Here is a 26,062-nt window from a genome sequence, read left to right on the forward strand (position 1 = left end):
CTATTGAAACCCTCAGAATTGAAGAGGACACTCTGACAAACTGGACCCCTGCCATGCTCTGCAGTGAAGGGATTTTCTCAGCTGTGGAAACAGTGGCTCCCTGCGCTCATTGTCCTAAGGGGTCGCTTTCTCATCACTCTGCCCATCTTCTCTTCCAGAAGCATCTTTCGAGCAGTGAGCAGGCATCAGAAAGCACATCACAGTGTGTCACAAGAGAGCCCTTGGAGAGTGAGGCCAGCACGGGTGCTTCACGCCATTTGACCTCCCACGGAAGTGCTCCTTGGGGAGGTCCTGCCACCTGACCAGGGCCACCTGAGCAGAAACGGCATAGGCATCCTGTGGGGGGATGGGCCATGAGGGAGTGTAGGCCGGTCGGGATTTCCTTGCTCCAGCACTGTCTTTAGAACTCCCTGGGCTAGCCAGATGTGCCAGGGGTTTCTGCATTGACTCTGCAGGCTGTTTCCTGGTGAGCCTCGAGCCCGGTAAGTTTCTATGCAGAGAATACTGCTGACTGGCTTCTCTGCAGCCCACAGAGGACTCTGATGTGTGTGGTATTCTCTGTGGTACTGAGGGCAATCATTATTCCGGACATGCATTGTTCTTATTCTGTGCATTTTCTGGCAAGCTCAGGCTTCATCACCTGCAAGCCATTTTCTGTTTGAAGGTTTGGGAACTTCCCGTTGTGGCAGACTTGTGGAAATTCCCTGAATTTCATCCAATTGAATGTGACACACTCAGGACCTGAGCAGGGGACAGCTGGCATGGAAAGTGACATCCCACAACAAATGAGATGCAGAAAAAGGAGACAGACATTCTGTCAAACGATCAGGTCAGCTGCAGCGTCTGAAATATTAATAGCTCATCTCAGACTCAGCTGTTTATCACAGATAAATTCATAGTAACTTCTTTCTCTTGTGCTAGAAGGTGCATTTGATCTAGGAGGCATTCTCACATATTCAGTCTGTAAGAACCTTACATGCTACTGTGGCACGCACATGCACATGCATGGGAGCATATGTGCTTATGTGTGTATGTGCATTTGTGTGTGCTGTAGGGAAGACAGACACCAGCATATAAATACGGAGAATAGTCAATCCATGAGCGGGCGGTGTGTCTGTGGAGGAAACCACATAAGAGAGAACACAGAAAGCAAGGGTGAAGCTGAAAAGCTGTCATGGGAAGTCCCCTGTGAGTGAGGCCACTGTGTGCAGATGAGAGAGGAGCAAGGAGTGCTGTGCACCTGGTGACACTGTCATAGGAATTCAAGGTGACCAGCAGGACAGCTGTGGCACCGACGGTCAAAACCACAAGGGGCCAGAAACAGTCCCTGGGTTCTAGCTTTCTCCTGAATGACCGACCGTGAGTCCCTTTATGCAGAAAGTGACACAATGCAGCATGTTCTGACAGGCAGCACCGTCTGCTGCATTGAGAACAGACAGGAGGTCAAGGGACACCCAGACCTTTACCTAGAGGATGGCGTGAGATGCCGCAGTTGGAGCAGGACTCATGGCTGGGTAGCAGAAGTAGAGGCTGCGTCCTGAGTACATCTTAAAAGGGATTTGTAGGATTCCCAAGACAAGCAGAAGTGGAGTGGGAGCCTAGCCAGGTGTTCACACCGGAGTCCTCACCAGAGACGGTCACCCCAGCTACTTGGTAGGCTGAGCATGGAGTGGGGCTGCCAGAGCAGGGGTGATGGTGACCCCAGTGACCCCAGGAGCGCAGAGTGGGGCTGCCAGAGCAGGGGTGGTGGTGGACCATAGTGTGGATGGGGTGAGCAGATGTTTAAGAGACAGAGCAACTGGACAAGCAGAAAGGAATTAAGGAACAAAACCAACCCAGTCTTTCCATGGATTTGTTGGCATAAAACCCTCAGAAGGCTGAGGCAGGAGGATTGCAAGGTCAAGTCCATCCTATGCTACTTACTGAGTTCCAGGCCACCCTGGACAATTGTGGTGGTATTGTGTTCCCCAAAATATTGTGCACCCTAATAAACGTATCTGGAGTCAAAGAACAGAACAGCCACTAGATACAGAGGCTAGAAAATGGTGGCACACACACTTTAATCCTAGCATTCCAGAGGCAGAAATCCCTCTGGATCTCTGTAAATTCAAGGCCACATTGGAAACAGCCAGGCATGGTGACTCACACCTTTAATCCCAAGAAGTGAGCCTTTAATCCCAGGGAGTGATGGCAGAAAAGCAGAAAGGTATATAAGGCGTGAAGACCAGAAACTAGAAGCATTTGGCTGATTAAACATTCAAGCTTTTAGGCTTTTAGCAGCACAGTTCAGCTGGGAGCCATTCGGATATGAGGACACAGAGGCTTCCAGTCTGAGGAAACAAGACCAGCTGAGAAGTTGGCCAGGTGAGGTTAGCTGTGGCTTGTTCTGCTTCTCTGATCTTCCAGTGTTCACCCCAATAACTGGCCTCAGGTTTGATTTTATTAATAAGACCTTTTGAGATTCATGCTACAGACAATTACCAAGATCTTTCTCAAGTTAAAAAGCAAATGACCAGGGATGTAGATCAATGGTACAGAACTTGCCTAGCATGCATAAGGCCCTGGATTTATAATCCTTGATGCTACAAAAATGAAACAAGTTAAAAAAAATAATAAAAATAAGAAACACTTCCCGAAAGCACCAGGGAGGTAATAGAGACTGAAGCGATCAGGTTTCACCACTTATGCCCATGGCAGAATTCCAACAACTGTGATGTACGTGCTTAATTTTAAATATATTTAGAGTGGCAGGCAGTGTATTGAAGCCTTAAGAGGCTGGGCTGCAGCTTCGGGGGTTAATGGGGACCTGACAATTCATTACTTGTGCCTTCACATTTACATGAAAATGACTTAATCAGATTCTCAGTAGATTAGGACTAAATGGGTGTTATCAGGGAGTGTGACAGATTCATGCATAATCAGAAATCTCCACAGGCATTCTGACTGAATTGTCCTGGGCTCTGTAAGGAACAGAACAAAATCAACCAGCATGTGGGGAGGGGGGGTTGTGGGGGCCCCCCCGAGATGCGTCTTGAGACTACAGGTTATCTGCACCCGTTACCAGCATTAGAAAACGTAACATACAGGAAAAGGTCAGAACCACTTTTAATTCCTTCTCCATCTGAACAGTACTCTTCTGAATCCTTACCAGGATTAGAAATCTTGCACGCATAGTTTACTACACGGAGAGATACTTCCTGAGGACTGGGAGTGGTCAGACTCGCTCTGTGCAGCCAGGGGCAGCACTTAGCACAGCCCACAGAGTCTTTCCATTTCCTTTTCCTGAGTGGAAAAGTGAAGGTCTCGGAGGCAGGCTGAGATCAGGTAGGCAGCTCATCCACAGGTCTTGCTGGTCCTGGAAAGAGCTCCCATTCAGTCAGGGCGACAGGAAAGGGCAGTGTGATTGAACAAAGGAAGCAGAAGGAGGAGGACAAGACTGAAGTCTAGAGAAGATTTCATTGTAGATGTAAGAGAGAAAGCAGGGAGAGGGAAGAGTCCGGTGGAACACAACCAGAGACTAAATCAGACCATGAAAGGAGATGGGGAGAAGTGCGAGAGAGGGGCCATCAGCCAGGAGAAGCAGCTAGGACCAAGAGACCAAGAGAATTGCCTAGCCAACATGGTGGGATTCTATAGGGATCAGGCTGGGAGAAGGGGAGGGAAGCCCAGACCCTGGGAGGGAGAAGTTTAGGGCATGGTGCAGGATGTAAAATGCTGGGAGGAGCCACAGGTACTGAATGATGCCAGGAGAGCTGGCCAGCATCTGCTTTTACATGTGACTAGGTGCCTCAGTTAACCCTTTGTCCCAGGTTTCTGAGACTGAACACACAGCCTACCTGCAGAGTACTAGCTAACACTTAATTTGGAATTTTGCCGGACGCCACAGGTAACCTTCCCAAAATGAGCCTGAACTCTGTGAAACTCAACCCAAGACGTCACCAGGGCCAGAAGCCTCCAGGGACCCATCACTTGCAACATTTGTGGTCCGGAGAGGGGATTCTCAATGTCAATGGGACACAGTGGTGTATTGCAGTTCTGCGGCCACTCACGTGTATCTGGTCATTTCCGAAGCGCTTCTGGATTTCATACAACAGGCTGCTGTCATTAAGCTCACTGAGTGTGGCTAGATCATCACTGGGAGCAGGAGGCATGAGCTGGACCTGCGGGGTGGAACAAAGGTCAGTCTGATCAATTTTAGTCACTCTCCAATCAGCTCTTCACAGGTGCATGTTCCAATTCCAGAAGCTTCCCAAACTTCTGAGACCATGCGAGTATGACTCCATTGTTAAAAGGCGAGGGACTAACTTGCTATGCTTATATTCTGCTACTGTAACCCTACCTATTTTGCCTGTCAAATCCCCCATTTGGAATCCCCCTACCCCTGGGCTATAAAACCTTGTCTTCCTCACATTCAGGGTGGAACTCTTAAACCCACACCTTAGGGAGAGGCAGCCTGTGTACACAAATAAAAGAGCTTGCTTTAATTAATTGCTTGCTTTAATTAATTTGGCCATGATGATTCGGGTGGGTTTTCTTTCTCCTCCCCCCATCTTTGAGATTAACGTGGTTCAAGGAAGACAAAATTATTCAGATGAGAATTTGTGTGTTGTGCATCTACACACACACACACACACACACACACACACACACACACACACACACACTACATGAATGGCATCTTGTACCAAGGTCCTTATGCCTTGAAGACCATCAGCATGTGGGCTGACCCCTCCTAGCCCCAAACTTTAAGTCAGATCTGTGTGTACCAAGTCCTCGAAGAGCTCAGCTGACAAATTCAAGCATTTGTAATGCTTCCAAAGCTAACCGCATGCTACTATTTTGGACATAGAAAGGCAAGGGTTCAGTTTCTGCTTTCTCACAGGACAGGGTCAGCAGGGTCAGGTCTTCAGTGTAGACCCCAGATTTGGGGCCTGTGATTTTTTTATTCTGTTTTGCATTGATTTTAAAATTAATGTATCTGTGCAATTAGGTAACCATCAGGAAGAAAAAATTAACACCTTCTACCTATCAAACAGAGCAATATTTCAATGATTATTTCAAATAAATTATTTCAACATAAATATTTCAAATAAATCTAGATGAACTTGATCTTTTAATTAGATGAAAATCAGCAATCTCCATGTGAGAACGGCACATGCTTCATCTAATGGGCACAAAGCATGCTCTGGCAGTAGGCACGTGACGAGATAGAGCAGGCTTTCTTACATCAGACACAGGAAGTAACAGGAGAAAAATCGCGAAGGGTCCTGTGAGCCGGGGATATACCAGGAAAGCTTACATGACAGCAAGCTGGCTTGTGCTTCCTGTTTTTCCTGCAGCCCATGTTCTCCTGGAATTTCATATCTGTGTCGCACACTGTATTATTTATTATGTGTTCCTATGCTGAATAATTTAAATATAGTTATCACTGTTTATCAGGTTAGTATCTACAAAGTGAAAATCATTACACATCTTAAAACACTAAGTTTAGAACTCTTCTCCCAAAGCTAGTGAATACATAACAAGATGAAACCTTTCTCCTGTGTCTGTCAGGCTGCATCTTGCCCATGTTGAGACTGTCCTGGGCATCTTGATGCTCAGGAGGGTAGAGTGTTATATAACCCACTTAGAAGACACCATGGGTAGGGGGTCTTGGGCAATGGATACCACCCCATTTCTCTACATGAAAACACAATATTCCAACAGAGGCACGTTTACTCATTGAAAAACCAATTTATACAATATTCCTGGTCTCTAAATTTCCAATCACCAGCCACCTGTCCCTAAGACTCAACTCATATGGAGAACTTGGCCCAATGTCAGCTCTGAGGCTGAGTGTGTGGCTTTGGTGTGGTTAGTTACACACCTCAAGGGGACTCCAAGTCAGTGGCCACTCTGACAACTTCCATGAGGGACACCCTGGAGGGGGGAGGGTGGTAGGCAAGTGTGGACATTGCTGGCTGGCCTCTTCCTAAATAGAAACTTTGTCAGTGATAATGGTTGAGGGAGCGGAAGGTTTGCTAGGATTTATTTGGGAAAAGAGGAGTAGGTATAGGGAACACTATCTGTGGTGAGAACTTCTAGGGTAGGACAGAGACAGGCTACATTCAAATACTTGGCTGGGTTAATGATTAATGAGGGGTCATCAGAGGTCATAACAAGGGACATGAGGGAGTAGAAGGAACCCAGAGAAGTGGATATAACTGATTCTTGCTAAAGGCAGCCCACAGTGACCAGACCCCACATGGAAGAGGATGAAGGCAGAGGGTTCTGATAATACATTCAGCAGGATTTCAGGATGAGAGTGGAAAGAGGTGATTTCTCTAAAGCCACACAGTTGGTGATTAGTTATTTTTCTTGTCATTATAACCAAATACTTGACAAAAGGTGATTTAGAAGAATTTGGGCTCAGAGGGCAGGGAAAGGCAATCATGTCTGGCAGGGGGGCTGTGGAAGTGAGCAGCTTGGTCTACAGTGTCAAGCAGGGGTGGGTGGGGGGAGCCAGAGCTCAGCTGTTGCCCTACTCATTCAACAACTTTTATTCAGTTGAATGCAGCCACTCACACTCAAAGGTAGATCTTCTCTCCTCAATCAAACCTCTCCAAAACACCCTCACAGACACACTGGAGGTGTGTCTCCTAGGTGATTTCAAATCCCATCAAGCTGATAATAGATTAATTATCAGAGTTGGTAAGCTAGAAGTTGGCCTGGTTACCACTGAGCAACCATGCATGAAGGGAGGCAGGCCGTGATGAGTAGCTCTGGGAACATAGGCAGCAGTTCACAATGTTTCTAGCTTATCTACTCTCTGACAGACTTTATGTTAGCAGCTTGATGCGAAGACAGAGAGAAAGAGAGAAAATATTATCTTTCATCTCAGTGTGTTCTCAGTTTCCTTGAGGGAGAAGCAAGGGCATAAATAAAACATCACAAGTGTAGAAAACACAAAGAAGAAAGCAGATCTTTGGAAAAGTTTGCTCTGCGGTAATGTAGACTGTCCTCATTTGGGGCTGTGCGCAAGTTCAAAGTGGGAATTATTTGGAAGGACAAGTCTTTTAGGATGGAAGGGGAGAATCAGGATTATGTGTGGGAAGTCCTTGAGGATCCAGCATGGCTGTGAGTGGTAGCAAAGGGCAGCAGGTACGCAGGAGGAATGAATCCCTGAAGACCACAGGAAGGGCTACATAGTTCCAAGGATTATGGGAAGCTGCTCAGGATCTTAAGCAGCAGGGACACAATTGGCTTCATTTTATTAAAGTGTCCTTTTGGCACTTGGTAAAGGTAAAAGGTAGAAGTGCTGATCCCACTTAGTAATCACCAAATACTGGAGGCTCACAAATGGAGGCCAGAGAGGAGGCAAGACTGGACATGCTCACTATGCTGGTTAGTTTTATGTCAACCTGACACCAGTTAGAGTCATCAGGGAGGAGGGATTGTCAATTGAGAAAAAGCCTCCATAAGATGAGGCTGTAGGCAAGCCTGTATGACCTTTTCTTAATGAGTGATTGATGGGGGAGAGCCCAGCCCATTGTGGGTGGTGTCATCCCTAGGTTGGTGGTGCTGGGTTCTATAAGAAAGCAGGCTGAGCGAGCCATGAGGAGCAAGCCAGTAAACAGTACCCTTCCATGGCCTCTGCATCAGCGCCTGCCTCCAGGTTCTAGCTCTGTTTCAGTTCCCGTCCTGACTTCCTTCAATGATGAATAGTGATGTGGAAGTATAAGCCAAATAAACCCATTCCTCCCCAGGTTGCTTTTTTTGGCATGGTGTTTTATTGCAGCAATAGAAACCCTCACTGGGACACTCCCTGAGGAAGAGGAGGGACTGGCATGCAGGATTAAATTAGACAAGATGGAAGGTTTTCTTCTGTCAGTGAAGTTTTTTGTTTTTTGTTCTTTTTTTTTGTATTCTATAGTCACAGACTGGAATTTTTATCCTTGGGTATAAGAGAAATCTAGAAAAAGTGAAAATGGAAAAGTATACATTTTCTAAAAAGAAAAAGTCCTTACATGGAGAGATGTGAAACTAAATCTTTACCATGCAGGCAGGCACCTGTGGAGGTCACAAGAGGGCCCTGGATCCCCTGGAGTTGAGGTTGCCAATGGTTGTGAGCCACATGATGTGGGTGTTGGGACTAGAACCCAGGTCCTGTGCAGAAGCAGCAAGTGCTATGAACAGCTGGGTTAGTTCTTCACCCCTATCATTAGGTTCCTACTATTAACATCTTTGCAAGCATTTTTCCCCAAAAAATATTATATATGATATAGATACATCCACAAGTATACATGTGGTTATGTGGATAAATGTACAGTCAGAGAGATGAGTAGATATATGATATGTGATATATATATGGAATGTGATATATATCACACACACATATATATGATATATGATATATATGTGGAAACACATAGGATTGCAAGAATGTTGAACAATTAATAAATGAGGACAAAATTAACTGCAAATCAGTATACATTTTTAACCCCCCCCCAAAAAAAATCATAAAAACAAGAAAAATTAAGAGGCATGCCTTCCACCAAGGCAATAAAATTCATCTTATACCCAAGGAGAAGGCTAAGATGTTCAAGTCAGTTTCTGCTTCGAGTAGAGAAGGCATGGCTGCTATTGACAGAAAGTCCACGTGTTCTCTTCCCAGCATCCAGCTGGAATCCCCAGTTCTCAGCCCCAGCTGCACATCTGCACTGGGTGGAGGAGAAGGCACTAGACTGATGGCAGAAGCAGTGTGCTCTCTAGCCACTTAGAGTAACACAGTGTGACCATCATGGCATCAGAGCCCACTGGGAACAGGCAGCTCTTTGTAGTTATCAAGATTCCAAAGTAATCAGAAGAGAGAGCTCTGGTGCTCACATCTAAGCTTTCCAAGACATGGATCCTTTACAGAGATTTCACACACACACACACACACACACACACACACACACACACACACACACACAGGAATTGTTCTATGCCTTTTGCAGAATGGATGCATCCATAGATAGTCACTAACTATCCATTTGCACAGTTACAATTTGATCAAGCTGCATCTTATAAAGACCCAGAAGAAGAGATGCTAAGTGGCTTTGCTTTAATTTTCAAAAATGTTCCATATTACCTACTTGTTTCTAAAATGTTACTGTGTCCTTTGTTGATTTGAAAAGTCTTTTCCAAGACTTTCCTGTGGTATGTCAGAGCATTACCCAGGCAGCTATATGGCACAGCCTCTTCTACAGAGAACCATCCAGTGGCTCACTGCTCAAAATGTCTGTGATGTGGCTTGCAGAGGGGACCCTAATGGGTTGAGTAAGTGCTACAGGTCAGTTAAACCCAGATCCCCACCATGCCCTCCTAGAAGGCAAGGTAAAGAAAATGGTTAGGGTGCCAAGGATATGTAAGTGTTGATAGCAAGGACACAGAAACCCTACGAGGTTCCACAGATGCAATGTAATGCTGTGATGATGTAAAAAATCACCTTAGTTTTGAAGAATGCTTTATATCTTCTAGAAACCTCATATTAAATGGCCACTTAAAATCTATTAATTTGCTAGACAGAATAATTTTGTCCCCACAGAGACCCAAATCTCAGAATTTACATGAAAGAATGGGCCAAGTTTGTGCTTCTTTCATTAAATAAGGATTTATTATTATACTACTGCCAGGCCAAGGCAGATATTTAATAGCTTGAAGACAAATTAATGGTAACACAGAATAACTCACATATAATCACTAACTACAGGGCACTTGAGGATTAGCACTACATTGTAATGATTCTGTTAGTAAATCCATTAGTGGTAACTAACTGATCTCAGTTTCTACATACCCTGTAAGCCAATTAAGAAAATACTTCAAAATAATGGCCATCAAATGGCCTCCTCCCAAACATTTTTTTTTGATTTATCTAAAGCAATTTTAATTAAAGTTTAATCCTGAGAAGAGGGTATCCTGTTTGGTGTTAACTATCAATGAGACACAACATAGAATCACCTGAAAAGAGTGTTAATAAGAAATTATCTAGATCAGGTTGGTCTGCAGAAATGTCTATGGGGGAGTGTCTTGATTATTAATTGAAGTAGAAATACCAAGTCCCTTGTGGGCAGTGACATTCCCTAGGCAGGAAATTTCCTGAACAGCTTAAGAAACAGGAAAGTTAACTGAGAGCAATTGAGTAATGATGTATTTATTCTCTTTGTTCTTGACTGTGGATGTGATGTGACTAGCTATCTGAGTTCCTGCCTTGACTTCCCTGAAATGACCAACCGTGACTTGGAACTGTGAGCTGAAGTAAACTTTGTTGTCTGCTAAGTTGCCTGTGTCGGGGTATTCTTTTTCACAGTAACAAAACTGATGCTAGAACAGAGGGTATTTGAACACTGAGTGAGGTATGGTACTCTGAATTAGAGACATCGAAACAGGAACAAGAGGGAGAATAACTCTGCCATCCACAACACACCAAACACAGGAAAATCATTTTGTCTGTCACAGTGAAAGAAGAAAGCAAATTAATTTCTATTTCTCAAGCCTATAGCACTCCCAAGCACCAAAGCAATCTGCCCTAAATTGGGCACTGAGTCTTAAGTGACTGCACATGCACACACACACATGCACACACACACACACACACACACACACACACACACACACACACACACGCACACACGCACGCACACACATGCACACACTGCGATATCATTGCTACTTTAAAAAAGAAATGTCCCTCAGTGCCTCTTTGACCTACTGATGTGTATTTGAATAATTGGAAAAAAGAGAAAAATACTACTTCACAGTCAAAGATACCTGAAAATATGCAACAGTAGGCTAATAATGGACTGTAAAATTCAAACCTCTCTCAAATTAAATAGCAACATTAATGGCCACATTGACAGGAATTTTAAACAGAACCCTAGCCTGTGCATTCATTAATTTATCTTCTCATGGAAGGTAGCAGACTTCGGCTTTGAACACGGGAGGTTTTCAGCATGACCTTACAGAGTACTTGAGGAAGCAGCGCCGTTACCTGCTCTGACTTGCTGCAGCTGTTCGCCATGCTGGTCTCGGGGGCCCCGTCCTGAGACTCCTGCTTGCACAGACCCTTTGTTGTGTCTTTGAACATAATGTCTTTTTCCAGTAAACTGTCTTGCTTGGCGATTGGTAGCACCAGGGGACCGCTACGAGAAACAATCAATACCACAATTAGTTTTCTTCTAACATTGTTGTATCAATCAAAAGCTACAGGAGACTGGGCCACAGAAGGTGTGTTTACTCAAATAAAAACACGTTCTCTGAGCTGCAGGAAACATGTACAGTTTTCCCTTCGTTTCATCTTTCATTCAGTTTCACTTCTGAAAAAAAAATCCATTCATTTCAACTCCAAAAGAAAATGTTTACCAAGATACATTTAACTGTAATAGAAAGATCAATAGGTAATTTAAAAGGTGTTTGAAGCGCACAGTGGAACTAGACACTGTATTTAAATGTGAAAAGGGATTTATAAACAAATGAAGAAAGTTAAAGTCATGATTAAAATATAATGGGTTTAGGATTTAACATATAGAACTATGGACAACATTTTGAGTTTTTATTGAAATACAAATATTAGAATAAAAATATTGTTAAGGACAGCCATATTACAAGCAGAAAAAAAACACAAATAATGTGTGTAACTTACAAACAGCTCAAACAAGGCAAAGAGAGAAATCAGCAAAAGTTACTTCATCACCTGTCATCTTAAAGTCCCCTGACAAGAGAAAGCTCCGAATTTGTTAACGTTCACCATGAAATAACTACTGCATTTGCAATGTGACACTTTCCTACAAAGTTTGAGAACAATCTCCTTTAATGTTAGCATTCAAGCAGAAATGCACGTCCCCTTTATCAAGGGCATGTATGCAAACAGCTGTGCCATGTGATGTGCAGGGGAGGTAATAATTCCAGTTAGAGCTGGTTGAAATTATTCTGTTAAGGTTAACGTTTGTCTGCCTCATACACAGTGACATTGATTCATTGTAGGTATACAGTACAAGGGTGTGTGTGTGTGTGTGTGTGTGTGTGTGTGTGTGTGCCTGTGTGCGTGTGCGTGTGCGTGTGTGTGTGTGTGTGTGTGTGTGTGTGTGTGTGTGTGTGTTTGCCTGAGCAGGAATGTGAGGAAACCAGAGGTTGATATCAGGGTGTCTTCCTCAGCTGCTTCTCAACCTAGTTATTTCCAGGCAGGGTCTCTCTCTGTCCTAGTTAGGGTGACTATTGCTGTGATGAAACACCATGACCCAAAGCAACTTGGGGGAGGGGGAGGGTTTCACTCACACTTCCATGTAACAGTTCCCCTCTAAAGCAGCGAGGGCAGGAACTCAAGCAGGGCGGGAACCTGGAAGCAGGAGCTGATGCAGAGGCCATGGAGGGGTGCTGCTTACTGGCTTGTTCCTCATGGCTTGCTCATCTTGCTTTCTTAAAGAACCCAGGACCACCAGCCCAGGGATGGCTCCACCACAATGGACTACCCCTTCTCCACATACACACCTCAGTCATTAATTAGGGAAATACCTTACACTCACTAAACCTGAGGCTTGTTGTCCTGGGTCAGCTAGCTGTCCAGAAAGCCTCTAGGATCCAGATCCACACGTTGCTACCTGCCCAGAGTGGGGCGTAGGTACACAGCACCACACTCAAACTTCAGAGGTATTCTGGGGATCCAAACTGAAGTCTTCATGCCTTATCCACTGAGCCACCACCCCAGTTGCAATCCAATGAGATGTGACAAAGGTGTTTACAGTCCTGTAATCAAAATAACCAGCCACATAGAGAATTTGTTTCATTCTCCTTTCTTGTGCCCATTGGAATCAATTATTGAACATGCCAGTGGCTTCTCATTGTGATTTTAATTAGAATCTTGTGTGTTTTAAAATATTAGTTGTTAAATGAAAGCTGAATACGTTTAAGGGGTTCATCACGACAGCTTGGCACCCGCTGAACAATGATGGCCTCAATGGTATTGATTCACAGGTCTGTCAGTGCCCATGATCAGCATGACCTCAGAATATATTCATTTTATACCTACAAGTTTGTGCCTGTGACCACCACCGCCTCAACCCTCACAGGCACTGATCTGCTTCTTTCGTGTCAGCCTTTAGATTTTCTGCCTGAGAAAGGTGGTATGCCATCTGTGTTTACCGTCCTGCCAGATTCTATCGGATAGGATGCATTTCAGGGATATCTATGCTGCTACAAAGGGCAGGACTATTTTCCTAGCTTGATGATTTCCCAGTGTAGATTTGTCCCTGAGTTCCCACCTACCCAAGGATAGGCCCTGAGAAATTTTCTATATATTGTTCATCATGAATAACATTGATATAAACACGGGGTTCAGATGGGTCCTTAGGGTCTCCACTTTCAGGTTTAGGCCCAGGAGTTGGGTTCCTGCATCACAAGGCAGGTGAATTTGAATTTTCTGAGCAACTTCTACAGTTTTCTATAACCTAGCCTGAGCAGTCTCCTTCCCTCTGCACCCTCCCCAGAACTGCCTTTTGTCTCTTCCATGGCAGCCATACTAACAGGTGAGGGCTTATCTCTCTGTAGTTCCCGCTTTCATTTGTTTGAGGTTAGTGATGTTAGGTGCTTTCCTAAAGACTCCTGGCTGCTATGTCTTCTCAGGGAAATATGGAAGGGCGTGGCCTGTTTTTTAAATTACATGTTTTTGTTGTTGTTCTCATTTGTTCTTGAGGTCTCTGAATCCCTCATGCATTTTGGATATTTACCTTTTATCATTTATAAGGTTTACAACGTCAACTCTTCTGTTAGATACTTTAAAAATTACATTTATTTATTTATTTATTTATTTAGTGTGTGTGTGTGTATGTATGTGTGCACACCATGGCATGTATGAGTTGGTTGGAGGACATATGCAAGTTTTTGGTCTTTTCTTCCACGACGTGGGTCCTGGGAAATACATCAAATCATGAGGCTGGGTGGCAGGTGCCTCTGCCTGCTGAGCCATCTTACCGGGGCTTGGCTGACTGTAGTTTTGTTGACTGAGATTCCTGCTGTGTCTTTGGTGTGATGTAGTCCCACTTGGGGATGTTTGCTTCTGTTTCTTGTGTTTTTGGTATCATACCTGAAAAGTCCATGTTAAACAATTGTTTTCCTTGTTCTCTCTGTGGGGTCTTGTGCGTTCTATCCACACATTTCAGTCCTATATTAGCTTCTGCTTTATTTCTCTACAAGTGTGAAGTGAAGAGCCTGGTCAGCCTTCGGGTAGTCACAAGGCCACGTACGGAGGAGGCCATTGTTGCCCTACCGTGTGTCCCTGCAAAGGCCCAGCTGACCAAACCTGCTCAGGTCTATCTCTGAACTCTCTATTCTGTCCTTTTTCTCTGTCAGTTTCCAACCCAGTTTCACCCTGGTTAAGCAGGTTTGTAGTATAGTTTGAGATCAGGAATGAGATACTTGAGCTTTATTCTTTCTCAGAAATTATTTGGCTGTTTTAACCCTCTTGTAGCCTTGGTCAGTTTCTCTTTGGTGAAGTGTGGGCTTAAATCCTTTGATCATGTGTGCTGGGGAGGTCTCTGTTTTCAGATAATACATATTCTATATTCTGGATACAAATCCTTAGATGAACACTGGGGATTTGCTTCTTCCTCCTTATGTTCTTGCCCATTTATTTCCATAACAGTATACTATTTTTTTCTCTTCAGTTTTTCCTTTCTTCTATCTTATCTAAGAATTATTTTCCCAACCCAAGATCAACAAGGTTCACTTCTTAGGTTTTATTCTGGAATATTTAGCTCTGTGATCTCCTTTGTGTGCCCCCCTTTTTACATGACTCCATGAATCACAGCTCAGGGTCTTCTTTTACAGCTGTCTGGGTGTTTCAGTGCCCATTTCAAGAACAAACCCTGTCTTTCCTCAACTAATTAGCTGGATGTGCTGATTAGCAATCAATTGGCACAGGGATGTGAGTCTATTCCAGGGTTCTGCCATGTGTTGCGTTGATATAATACATTATTGACTTGACTGATACCCTGTCTCAGGAAGCCTTGGTATTAACTCACATGAGACTTCCAACTTTGTTTGCCTTATTTTATTTTATTTTTTTGCTATTCAATGGCCTTAACATTTTCATGTGAAACTTAAAATCTATGTCAATTTTCACAGAAATGCCTGTTAGGATTTTGATGAATGTGTTTAAATGACGAATGGATAGGAAGAGAATTTCAACACTAGCAGTGTTGAATTTTGTCATTCTGAAGAACTCTCAACTGGACTATTCTGATCTTTGGTAATTTCTTTCATCAGTATTCTAGAGCTTTCCTAACTGAAACCTCCTAAGTGACTTGTATTTATTTCAGCACAATCCATGTTCTGTGTGATTGTCAGTGTGATTTTGAATTTGACACAATCATTGACTCTTAGTCAATATAGAAACAGAAATGATTTGTATATTAACCTCGATGGGGGAGGCACAGGATAACTAGGAAGACTTCTGGAATAATGACAGAGTCTGACTGTTTTGCCATCAGTATCTGTGTCCTCTCCCCTGCCACACTTATGAGCATCCTTCTCCCTGGCTTCATGAAACCCTTTCACCAGCTCCCAAGAAAGAGCTTCTGTGAGGGCAGCAGCCCTGGCCCACCTCTCCCCACCACCTCAGCCCTGAACGAAGTCTGCAGCCAGCTTGTCTACCCTGGGGCTGCTTCTCTGCAAGGCTAATAATGAGGGATGGTTTTCTGCGCTTTCTAATTTTTCATCAACAAACAAGATTTTCTTTGAGTGAAAAAAAGAAAATATTTTTAAAAGAAATCTACCAGTGAGAATCAGAAGAAACAGAAGGGAAATACTATGTTTTCTAAGAGAAGCCCTCCCCAAGGCCAGTCTCCATAAACACACGGATAATAAAACCCGCCTCATGCAAGGCCAGTCTGGTCACACCAATTTGCTTCCTGTTATATTTATTCATAACCCCACAGTAGAAATGACCAGATAAAATATGTCACAATCAAAAATTATAAAAAACAAATGTGAAAAGTGCTCAGATGACAACCCCAGCCCATCCCCATTTATTTACCGTTTTCTCGCAGAGTCAAGGCAACACAATGGGAAGAAAATGTAATTAAACCACATTTTTAATCATGTAGAACAAAACAAGCCATTGATTATTCTGTTTGTAACCAGATTAATCCATTGTTTAGTCAATAATATAATAGCCACGAAAGGCACCAATTAGAAATGCATTTTCTGCTTCATCTTTAAAGTAAACTAAAGCACAAAAGAAACTATAGACTTTGTGAAGGAGCATGTGTGCCTACTCTACATAATCTTGTTTATACTTTTGAAATTTTCTTTTTTACTGGCTAGTTTTCTTCTTAGACATTTTCATACATGTATTGAGGGTATTCTGTTTTTCTCTCTCTCTCTCACCTTCTCTTCTCCTCCACCCTTGTCATACCTCATTGTCCCTACAGAATCCCTTTCCACATTCATATCTTCCTGTTGTGTCGCGCGACTCACTGATTTTACCAGGACTCTCTGTATGGCCATGGTCTGGACCTGTCCATTGGAGCTTGGGTGGGCTCACTATTTTGTACATTGCTGAGGGCAGTGACTTCTTCCTCCATATTCCATGAGTTGTCAGTTGTTCAGGTTTGGTTAGGGCCCCATGATCCCTCCCTCCAAGCATGATGCGGTGTTTATGTTTTGCTGTCTATATATTTGGAAAGGCATAACACAGTGGTAAGGTAGAGTGGATCAGTTGCTATCACAGTGACAACCGTCCCCCTTTTAATCACACTTCCATCCTCTCAAGAAACCCTTCATCTATGAGAAGTCCGTTCGCACTGGCCTCTCTCCAGTCACAGTAACTGTTAGTACGCTTTCTGCTTTTTCTATCCAGGGTACTTCATGTGAGGCTGTATGATACATTAAGTTGCTGAGAACCAAAATGTTCAAAGTGAAAATAGTGATCATATTTTGAGTCCAAAGGACACTTGTCCCCCAGTAAACTAACTAGAGTGGGCTTCTTCTTATCAGCCACACTTTTTATTACTTTTTCAGGCCTTGAATGCAATGGCAATTTTCACTCCACCACCCAACACTTAAGCATTACCTTGGTTTGTTTTTAGAAAGTATGGGTTTATTACATTTATGATTAGAGGAAAAATAAGGTATATTTGCATTTACTACCTCAGGACAGTCAGCCATTATGATAACCACTGGAAAGCTTACATTAAGTTTAACTAAGATCTAGAAGAAGGATGAGTACACTATCTTTGCTGTCAGAACCACTGGAAACGTAACAGCTTGACTTCATAGTGAAGTCTTCTGAGGCCACACTAATTTCTTTAGTTGTGCTCAACTCATTGTTGCAACTGACATTTTTAGTAACTGTGTGACAAACAGCTACCGTACGTACAACACTTTGGGTTGAGAGACAGGCTCTTCCGTCTGTGAAGTGGTGGGTGAGTCAAGAGGAGAGGAGAAGGCACCTGGCCTCCAGAGGATTGCCCAGCTACTTCAACCCATCGGGTTGGAAGTACTTACAGCTTAGTGGAAAGCTGTGGGAGGTCATGAAGGATCTCATCATACAGCTCCTCCTGTACTAAGCTAGGGACAGATGGAGACTCTTTCATCCTTTCTTCCCAGGCAATTTCGGCTTTCAGCAGCATTTCCTCAATAAACTCAGAGGCAGCGACATCTACAAGACACAGTGAGGACGTCAGACCTGGGCAGTGAGGAGCAGCAGATCAGTGTTTCCTCTCAGTAATGCAGATGTGCGTCAACTGAGGATGTATCAGTCAACACACCAAGTCAACCAAGAGACAGCAGAAGTTTAGGGTCAAGGTAAAAATCTCAGCCCTGACAAATCCAAAACTGTCCTGACATCTATTCAGGATAGATATATGGTGATGGGTAATGAAAAGTCACAGGGAAGCTGAGCGTGTAAGGCTATGTGTGCACACTCCACCGGGAGAGAAGGCACACCATAGCTCCTCCCTGAGCCAGAGCTGTGCATCTGGCCGCTTGCCATGATCTTTTCTGTTTTTGTTGGAAGTATAGACCACTGCAGGTCTTTAGCCCGTGGCCCCTGGACACACTTGGGCTGCGGTACAGATATCCATCATTCAAATGTATGACCAGCCGTAACTGCCAGCGAGACCTGGTGAACTTGGGGAAGGGTTTGCATTGACACTAGCTGAGGCCCCGCAGAGGCAGCCACCCCCCAATCCTCACTAAGCCTGACAGCCATTATCTGTACGTTCTAGGCATGTGGTTTTATAGGCTTGTCAAAGTTGTTTAGCTCTCAGGGGATAGTGTGACCGCCAGCATTCTGTCATGACGGGCCTAGGATCAAGGAGTAGGCAGGGAAAGGGAGAAGAGACCTTGGGCACCTCATTTGGGAGACTGCAGTTCTAGTGCACCTATAAACTAAACTGCAGACTACCTTAGACATTATTTACTATGTCTGTCCCCAGTCCAAGCCCTGGGAAAATGGAAAGAATTTAACATGGCATTCATGGTGACTTTCTCAGCCACCACAAGAATGCCCCATTTGTATCCTTTATGTGGCATTTTATTTACCTGGCTAATTATTTTTCCAGATGGAAACTGCATAACTAAAGGACGTTTTCATGTAACGAACACTCATTTATTGAGGGTCTATGACGCACCCAGTGCTGCATCTCACTGCAACGGTTCTATGAAGAAGGAACTGGGAAGATGGTGGACTCTGCAGGGATAATGTGGAGAAGGCTGTCGGAGTCTTTGTGACCACACAGAAGTGGCCAGGGCTGGAGCTAGGCCACAAGCAGGATCATTCACTGGGCCCCAGAGAGTCAAATGCCACTGGGAATCGGTTGTGTAACACATGACACTACACCCAAAATGAGAAAAACACTGGGATGGCGGGACAGGCAGCCCTAAGTTGTATTTCCTCTGTCTGAGGAAGAGCTGAGAGTGGGCACTTGGCCATGAAATCTCCTGAGAGAACCAACAGACAAGATACAAAGTAAAAAAAAAATGCTTTTTTAAGATAAAAAACTACATTTTTTTTGTCGTTTCACTTTTATGTTATTGTTTTATTTGATTTACGTGAAGACAGGGTCTCACTGTGTAACCCTGACTCATCTGGCAATCAGCATATGGCCCAGGTTGGCACTGAACTCCAGCTTCAGCCTCTCGTGCTGGAGTTACAAGTATATACCACACACAAGCTGCATTTTAATTCTTGTGATTAGGTTTAAAGAACTAAATTAACTAAAACCAATTTCAGTTCATGTTAAGACGGTTAGACTCTCAGTATTAGCTTAACTCTAAAGTTGGAGGCTATTGGAGGCTACTAAGGGTGCTAAGCAATGCACCCCCATGTGTTTAGACCCTTGTTTATTTGAGCAGACACAATAGAGCACTCAGCAGTAAGCGATGGCATTTAACTCCAGTCAAACAGGAAAGAGAGTAAGTTCCTCACCCTGGTTTACACTTACTCCTGGAAGTGACTGGAAGGAGGGTCAAAACATGAAGGGCTTTTAAGTTAGAAAGGGCCCCGGTGAAAGAAACAGCAACAGCAACACAGCTATTTTGTTTTAACGATAAATTTTCACCACTAAAGTTTCTTATATTTTTCTTATGCTAGACATTTCTGTTATTTTTGAATTCTCCTCTGAATATGGTAAAATTAACAACGGTAAGTAGCAGTAGTTAAACTTTAAAAGCTACAAAACTAAGAACATTAGATGTAGGGACATATTAGTGACAAAAAGGATTATAGAAATCTTCAGAAGTATTTCCACTTCTGAAATCATAAGTCGAGAGTTTAGGGATCTGAGTTAGCACCAGACTACTAATTTCTGTTTCTTTAAGTCTAAATACTCACATAGAAAAACACACTGTTATAGTATTTGAATAAGTGAATAGCTAGCAGCAGAGGAACAAGTTCAGCAACAATCAAATAGACTTTGGAGTGACGTGGGGTGACCTGGGTGCGGGGCTCAGTGGGTAAAATCTATGTGAAAGGGAGGTGGTGGGAACCCGGCAGCACCTACTGCTGTCATCCTCCCACGACGCCCAGGAGACGAACCTGCTGGGGCTGTGGGCGTCCAGATGTCCACTCACATTTCTCACTGCACCAGTGATGGATGAATAGTGTCCATGTCAAAAGAGGAAGAGGCTCCCAGCATGCTCCAACCTACCTGATGGCTTCTCCCCATTGCAGTTCACCAGGTGTGGGTTTGCCTGATGCGACAGAAGGAGCTTCACCAGGGTTGTCTGCAGCATAAAGACAACTTCAATCAGCACTGCCGCGCAGGACCCATCAGTAAGTACACAGGATACTGGAACACACCGGCAAATACTGAGGATGCTAAGGACCCATCAGCAAATTCCCAGGGCTAAAGATCATCACTAAATATCCAGGGCACTGAGGACCATCAGCAAATACCCAGGGCTAAAGATCATCACTAAATATCCAGGGCACTGAGGACCATCAGCAAATACCCAGGGCTAAAGATCATCACTAATTATCCAGGGCACTGAGGACCATCAGCAAATACCCAGGGCTAAAGATCATCACTAATTATCCAGGGCACTGAGGACCATCAGCAAATACCCAGGGCTAAAGATCATCACTAAATATCCATGGTACTGAGGGCCATCAGCAAATATCTAGAGCACTGGGGGACCTATCAGTAAGTACTCAGGTTAATGAAGACCCATCAGGAAGTACCCAGGGCACTGAGGATCATCAGTAAGTGCCCTGGGCGCCAACTCATCAGGAATCACCCAGGGTACATGGTTGCGGCTCATGGCTGCTGCTCTTTCAAGGCAGCTGACATGGCAGGAGCCTGAGGATAACATTCTTCTTGGCATTCTTATCATCCCCAGATTCTTCTCAGAATACATCACATACTCAAACTACTTAAGAATTTATATATTAGGGAAAAAAAAATTAGCAGATGGGGTTTAACTTCTGAAGGTCTGAAAAGGACATTTTATACATTTAAAGTTCCTTTTATGATGTTTTGTGGAGAGATCATCTACTAGTGGGTGTTTTGCTTCCGTTTTTTTATTCACTTTAATCATTCAGCCAAGTCTTGGCTTGTTGGCACCACACATCCGTCACAATGCTGCACAGGGCATTCAAGACCTGTAGCTGTGCTGCACAGACCGGGAGACACACTCACACGCATAGGACAGAAGGGTCAGAGGCAGGAGTGCAGCGCAGTGGTGGAGCACATGCCTGGTGCAGCTGAGATGGCCTGAGTCCCTAGTGCCACCATTATACTTCTGGGTGATCAAATGCATGGAAAGCATTTACCCCAGAGCCTTCGACCTGGCCCAGCTGACTTTGAAAGAACGCCATTGTATCTTTGTGCATCTGTCTAACCTGACCCCGATTTCCCAGCACTGATCACCATCACATGGGTTTAAACCCCATTATCACTCTGCTTCTCTGTATGCTTAGGGAATGTAGTCACAGTCCTCCTAAGCACAACATTGCACAGTCTGCTTGTGACCTTGGAAATGAAATCCCATTTGCATGTTTCTACCCTTGCTCCATGGCTTCCCTGTGCACTTCAGAATCATCTGAGTTGTCAGGATTTACTAAGATCCATTTATTTTCTTGGTTATGTGAAACTACATCAAGAGACTGTAACATGTCTGCCTTTTTCTAAGCTAATGAAAGCATAATTAAATTTTAAATTCAACCTTACTAAATGTTTCTGGACTCAGGCAGAATGTGGCCCAATTCTTCGCCAGAACACAGATGAATCCCAGTCTACACTGTCCACATTTCTCTCGGCATTCTGGCCCTCTGAGCATCCACCAGAACCTCACATTAAGCCCTGTCTTTTTGTCTTTCTCTAGTCTATTTCTCCAGATTTCTCCTACAAATCAGTCCCAAGGTCTTGAGGACCACACCTTCAGATGTGGCTACAGTGATCACCCCACTCTTGGTACTAACTACCTCTATTAGTTACTTCTGTGTCCCTATAACCAATATCTGAGCAAAGGACCTTAGAGAAAGGAGGACTTCCTTGGTCTCATGGTTTCTGAGGTTTAGTCTATGGTGGCTCCATGTGCTTGGGCAGAACATCACGCCTCCACTGGGAGCATGTGGCAGATGCGATACAGGGAAGTAACTTCTACAATAAATGTTGAAAAGGAACACTTTCTCCTTTTTCTCTCCAATCTCTAGTGACCTGTTTCTTCCAACTAGGAATCATATCCTAAAGATTCCAGAACCTCCCATTGTGCCAAGAGCCTGAACACATAGCTTGTGGGCTACATTTCATGTTTAACCTACAGTAACAGGCAGTGAATGAATTCCCCATTGATTCATGCCTAGAACAAGTATGGCTTGAATCACTGTTTATAATTTAAATTCTCAATGAGCTCAGTTAAATCATGAGGGCGCACAAAATGTAACTCTCAAATGATTCATACGAGTAACTAACAGACCTGGTAACATCTCGCTAATACCAGAAACTTCCTCCTCCTCCTCCAGGAGCTATCGGTAGTTAATGATTGCTGGATCGTGGGGGAGGGGCATTTTCATCAATGGTGTACTCACTGATAAGCCCCAGTTTTTTTTTAAACCCACCCATTCTCCTGTAGGCAATGGATTAACATACATTAATTAATTAATATCAAGCAACCGTAATGAAAGCAGAAATGAGGACGAGAAGGGAATGGATGGATGATTGTGATCAAAATGCATTATATGCATGTGTGAAATCACAAAAACATCTGGTTCTGGAACACAAATACTATTTTTGTTGAAGTTTTACTAGTGATAATATGAAAAGAATAAGTTTTCTGTGCAAAGAGATTTGAGCTGAATTTCTGACTTCAAAATAGTTTGGAGTAAAATCCCACCCAGAATGTCTTAGAAGCCAACCAGCAATTGGGCAATGCAACTGTTGAAATGATTAAACACATTTGCACTCCCTGGAGGAAAGGAAACACACTTCTCTGGAAAGGTGTTTTAAACAAGAACGTTGTTTTCCTTTTCAATATTTATTGTAGGAAGAAAATTCATTTATTCAAAAGCACTGTGTTGACATGCTCTTCACGTCCACTTCCAGCAAGGAAGCATGGGCGTGAGTAAACGGATTAGGTGAGTGGAGTTGCCAGCAATGGAAACCCGTCGCCTCGGGCTCTAGCACCTGAGAGTCTCACGGGACCATGAGGTGGCAGGTCAGGGTCTCAGGTCACTACCGCCTTGTCAAGACTGCTGTCTAGTGCCGCAGGGAGCTGGGACACGCTGGGGGAGAAGTCCTGTTATTCCTAAAGAGAGCTGCCAGCTTCCAGGCTGGTGTGCTCCGTTAGACAACCAGCGGTCAGCCTTTCCCGGGGCAGTGGTGAGCAATGGACTGCAAACGGCAAGGTCGGGGCCACCTCTGGAAGGAGGCAAGTCTGGAAACCGAGTTCTCTGGGGAAAAGGTCACAAAGCAGCACACCAGCATGAGAGGTAAAGGTTCTGTTTGGTCCATTTTCACATTCTTTCTGATTGGACTTAGAGTACGTCAGAGCAGCTTCTTCCCGCGGTTCTTCAGTTCCCTCATGGAGTTGGAGCAGGAGGCTAAACCACATACAGGGAAGACGTCCCTGTGTCTAACCTGTCTGCCGCCACTCTGCTCCACCCAAGCGTGTAGATCCAAGCAGCTATGCGCCGACCCCTCTGAAGGTCTGAACCCTAACAAATTTTTCATCATCGAAGGTGCCTTTCTTGTGTCATTGGTCACAGCAGCACAAACGTAGTTAATCCAACATCTTTTATTCACTGAAACGAAGTGTAATTCTCAGAGTAAAACGGGACATAAAAATGTAATTTGACTGTAGATCCACTAACTGTAAAAGACAAACAGAGCACGGAGGGACTGGCGTGGTTGGCTCAGCAGCACCGCAGTGTGAAAGCACCACTAACCCTATTCTGCGAGGGATATTTACGGCTTCTGAGCGTCTCTCCAGTGAGTTCAGGCGTGATGTGCAAGCTCAAAGGGGTAAGTTTCATGGGCCCTCGGGAAAGCAAATGTTTTTCCTTATTAAATTATTTGCATAGTAGGATGATACCATTAGAAGTCAAATTATATAATGATTAGCATATAAATTAGAAGCAAATCAAAATTAAATATGAAGGGTTTTTTTTTTTTTGTAAATTGTTAATAATATTCCAGAAAGGATTCGGAAAACCACATTACCTGGCCGTACTTGGCTGCTAAGTGCAGAGGCGTCCAGTACCCGTCATCCATTCTGTTGAGGTCTCCACCGTGCTCCAGGATAAGCACCACCACCTCCTTGTAGCCGCTTGCGCAAGCCATGTGCAGCTGAAATACGGGCATGTTTGTTACTCTACCTTTGCAGAAAAGTAGTCTTGCCAACACTACTGGTTCAATAGTTTAGACATTTAAGTAAGTATTGGATCTGAACCACGACACTATAAAATTAAACAAAAACACAGGTTTGCAGTTTTATTATTTTGTGTAAGTCATCATTAGCACGTTTTGGAAGAAACGCTGTGACTTGTGAAGCAATGGCAGGTTTTCACCATTTCTCTTCTGACTGACTGTGTGCACTTCTCCCAGGTAATCCCCGCTCCTCCCTGAGCTCCCTCTGGCAGTAATGAGAGCTGCTAAAAGCGCACACCCACTAACTGCACACTCAAGGCCTCCGGCCCACCCGTCAAAGATCTGCTGACTAGCTCCCACATTCAAGGAGTGTCCCTGGTGCTGAGCGGGGTGACACACAAACAGGAAATGCGCTGCAGGTATTCTGGGGGCTCCTGAGATAGTGGTGAAGTTTCATTGTCTGACTTAGGCAAACTGTCTATCCTGGGTATAATTTAGTAATGAGAGGTTCCATGTGTGATTAAGATTAGAAGGTTCAAGAGGCATTTGAGCTGGTTAATACCATTTTAGGACAAGCAAACCACCTGTATACACGACTACCTCAGTGTCTCTTTGAATCAGAAGGAACCAGAAGCCCAGAGGCGTACAGATGGGATACAGCAAACACAGCTTAAGCAGGTAACCCCAGTAGGTTTTGGTCCCAGACATGGAAAAGGCTAGAATTCCAGAATCCAGGGCTAAAACAGAAATGGCAGGGACGATGCATAAAGTTTTGGGGCAGGTGGATCCATTTCTGGTGCCACCTAAATTACAGTCCAAACAGTTCAGCCACAAGGCAGACTGAAGGCCTCTGGCCGAGGCTCCTTCTGGGCGACATGGAGTGGAACTTTAAGAACGTGGCATGGATGTCCAGAGCAACGCACAGTAGTATCTGCAAGCCCCCGCCACCACACTGCTCACTGTGCTGGAGGACTGTCCTTTCAAGCCACCATGGCTCCCCCAGGAGTTCAACCAAAACTGAAGGAAAACACCCGAAGTGACAGGGTCCCTGGAGACACCCTTTCTAATACAATTGCCATCTACACTTCCATATGGGTGTCAGAGGATTTCAGAGCTGCATCTCCGCTTCTCTGGAAATAGACACCACTCTCCAGCTACCTCGACACTGCCTGCTCCTGCCTCACATCACGTCTGTGTAACACTTGAAGCCCCCTTCACTGATATGGCCTTCTTGAAGGTTTGTGACCCCTGACACTCTACATGAGCATACCACACAAGGACGATACATTTTCATGAAAGTCATGTTAACAGTCAATGAAAGATCAATCCTTGAGAAATTGATTCATTCATTTAGTAGCCTGTGGGTTCAGTACAGCCATTCTACTAGAAATAAATTATAATATATATATATAATATATATATTATATATATAAAGAAATATTATATATATATTATATATATATAATTATATATATATATATATATATATATAAAGAAATCTCACTTCTTCCACATCTACCCAGTGAGATGAACAAAGGTTTTTACTTCCTCAGTGGCTGAGATATAAGTGCGTGTGCGTGTGCGTGTGCGTGTGCGTGTGCGTGTGCGTGTGCGTGTGCGTGTGCGTGTGTGTGTGTGTGTATGTGTGTGTGTGAGAGAGAGAGAGAGAGAGAGAGAGGTGGATTTGGATGAGTGGGAAAGTGGGGAGGATCTGGGAGGGGCTGGGGGAGAAGAACCAT

General features: G+C 44.1%; 1 protein-coding gene across 2 annotated transcripts in view; it reads right to left on the reverse strand.

Moving 5' to 3' along the window:
• Myo16 (myosin XVI) overlaps positions 1–26,062 on the reverse strand; it is a 482,961-nt gene that overhangs the window by 245,015 nt on the left and 211,884 nt on the right. For both annotated transcript variants that reach the window (XM_006981334.4, XM_015999820.3), the window contains exons 7-11: positions 24,177–24,302; positions 20,166–20,241; positions 17,521–17,674; positions 11,012–11,162; positions 4,050–4,160 (exon numbers count right to left, since the gene is read on the reverse strand). In XM_006981334.4, the coding sequence (XP_006981396.2) occupies positions 4,050–4,160; positions 11,012–11,162; positions 17,521–17,674; positions 20,166–20,241; positions 24,177–24,302 (618 nt within the window). The remainder of the gene's footprint in view (positions 1–4,049; positions 4,161–11,011; positions 11,163–17,520; positions 17,675–20,165; positions 20,242–24,176; positions 24,303–26,062) is intronic.

Source organism: Peromyscus maniculatus, chromosome 17, assembly GCF_049852395.1.
Source record: "Peromyscus maniculatus bairdii isolate BWxNUB_F1_BW_parent chromosome 17, HU_Pman_BW_mat_3.1, whole genome shotgun sequence".
In the NCBI taxonomy this organism is placed as follows: domain Eukaryota; kingdom Metazoa; phylum Chordata; class Mammalia; order Rodentia; family Cricetidae; genus Peromyscus; species Peromyscus maniculatus.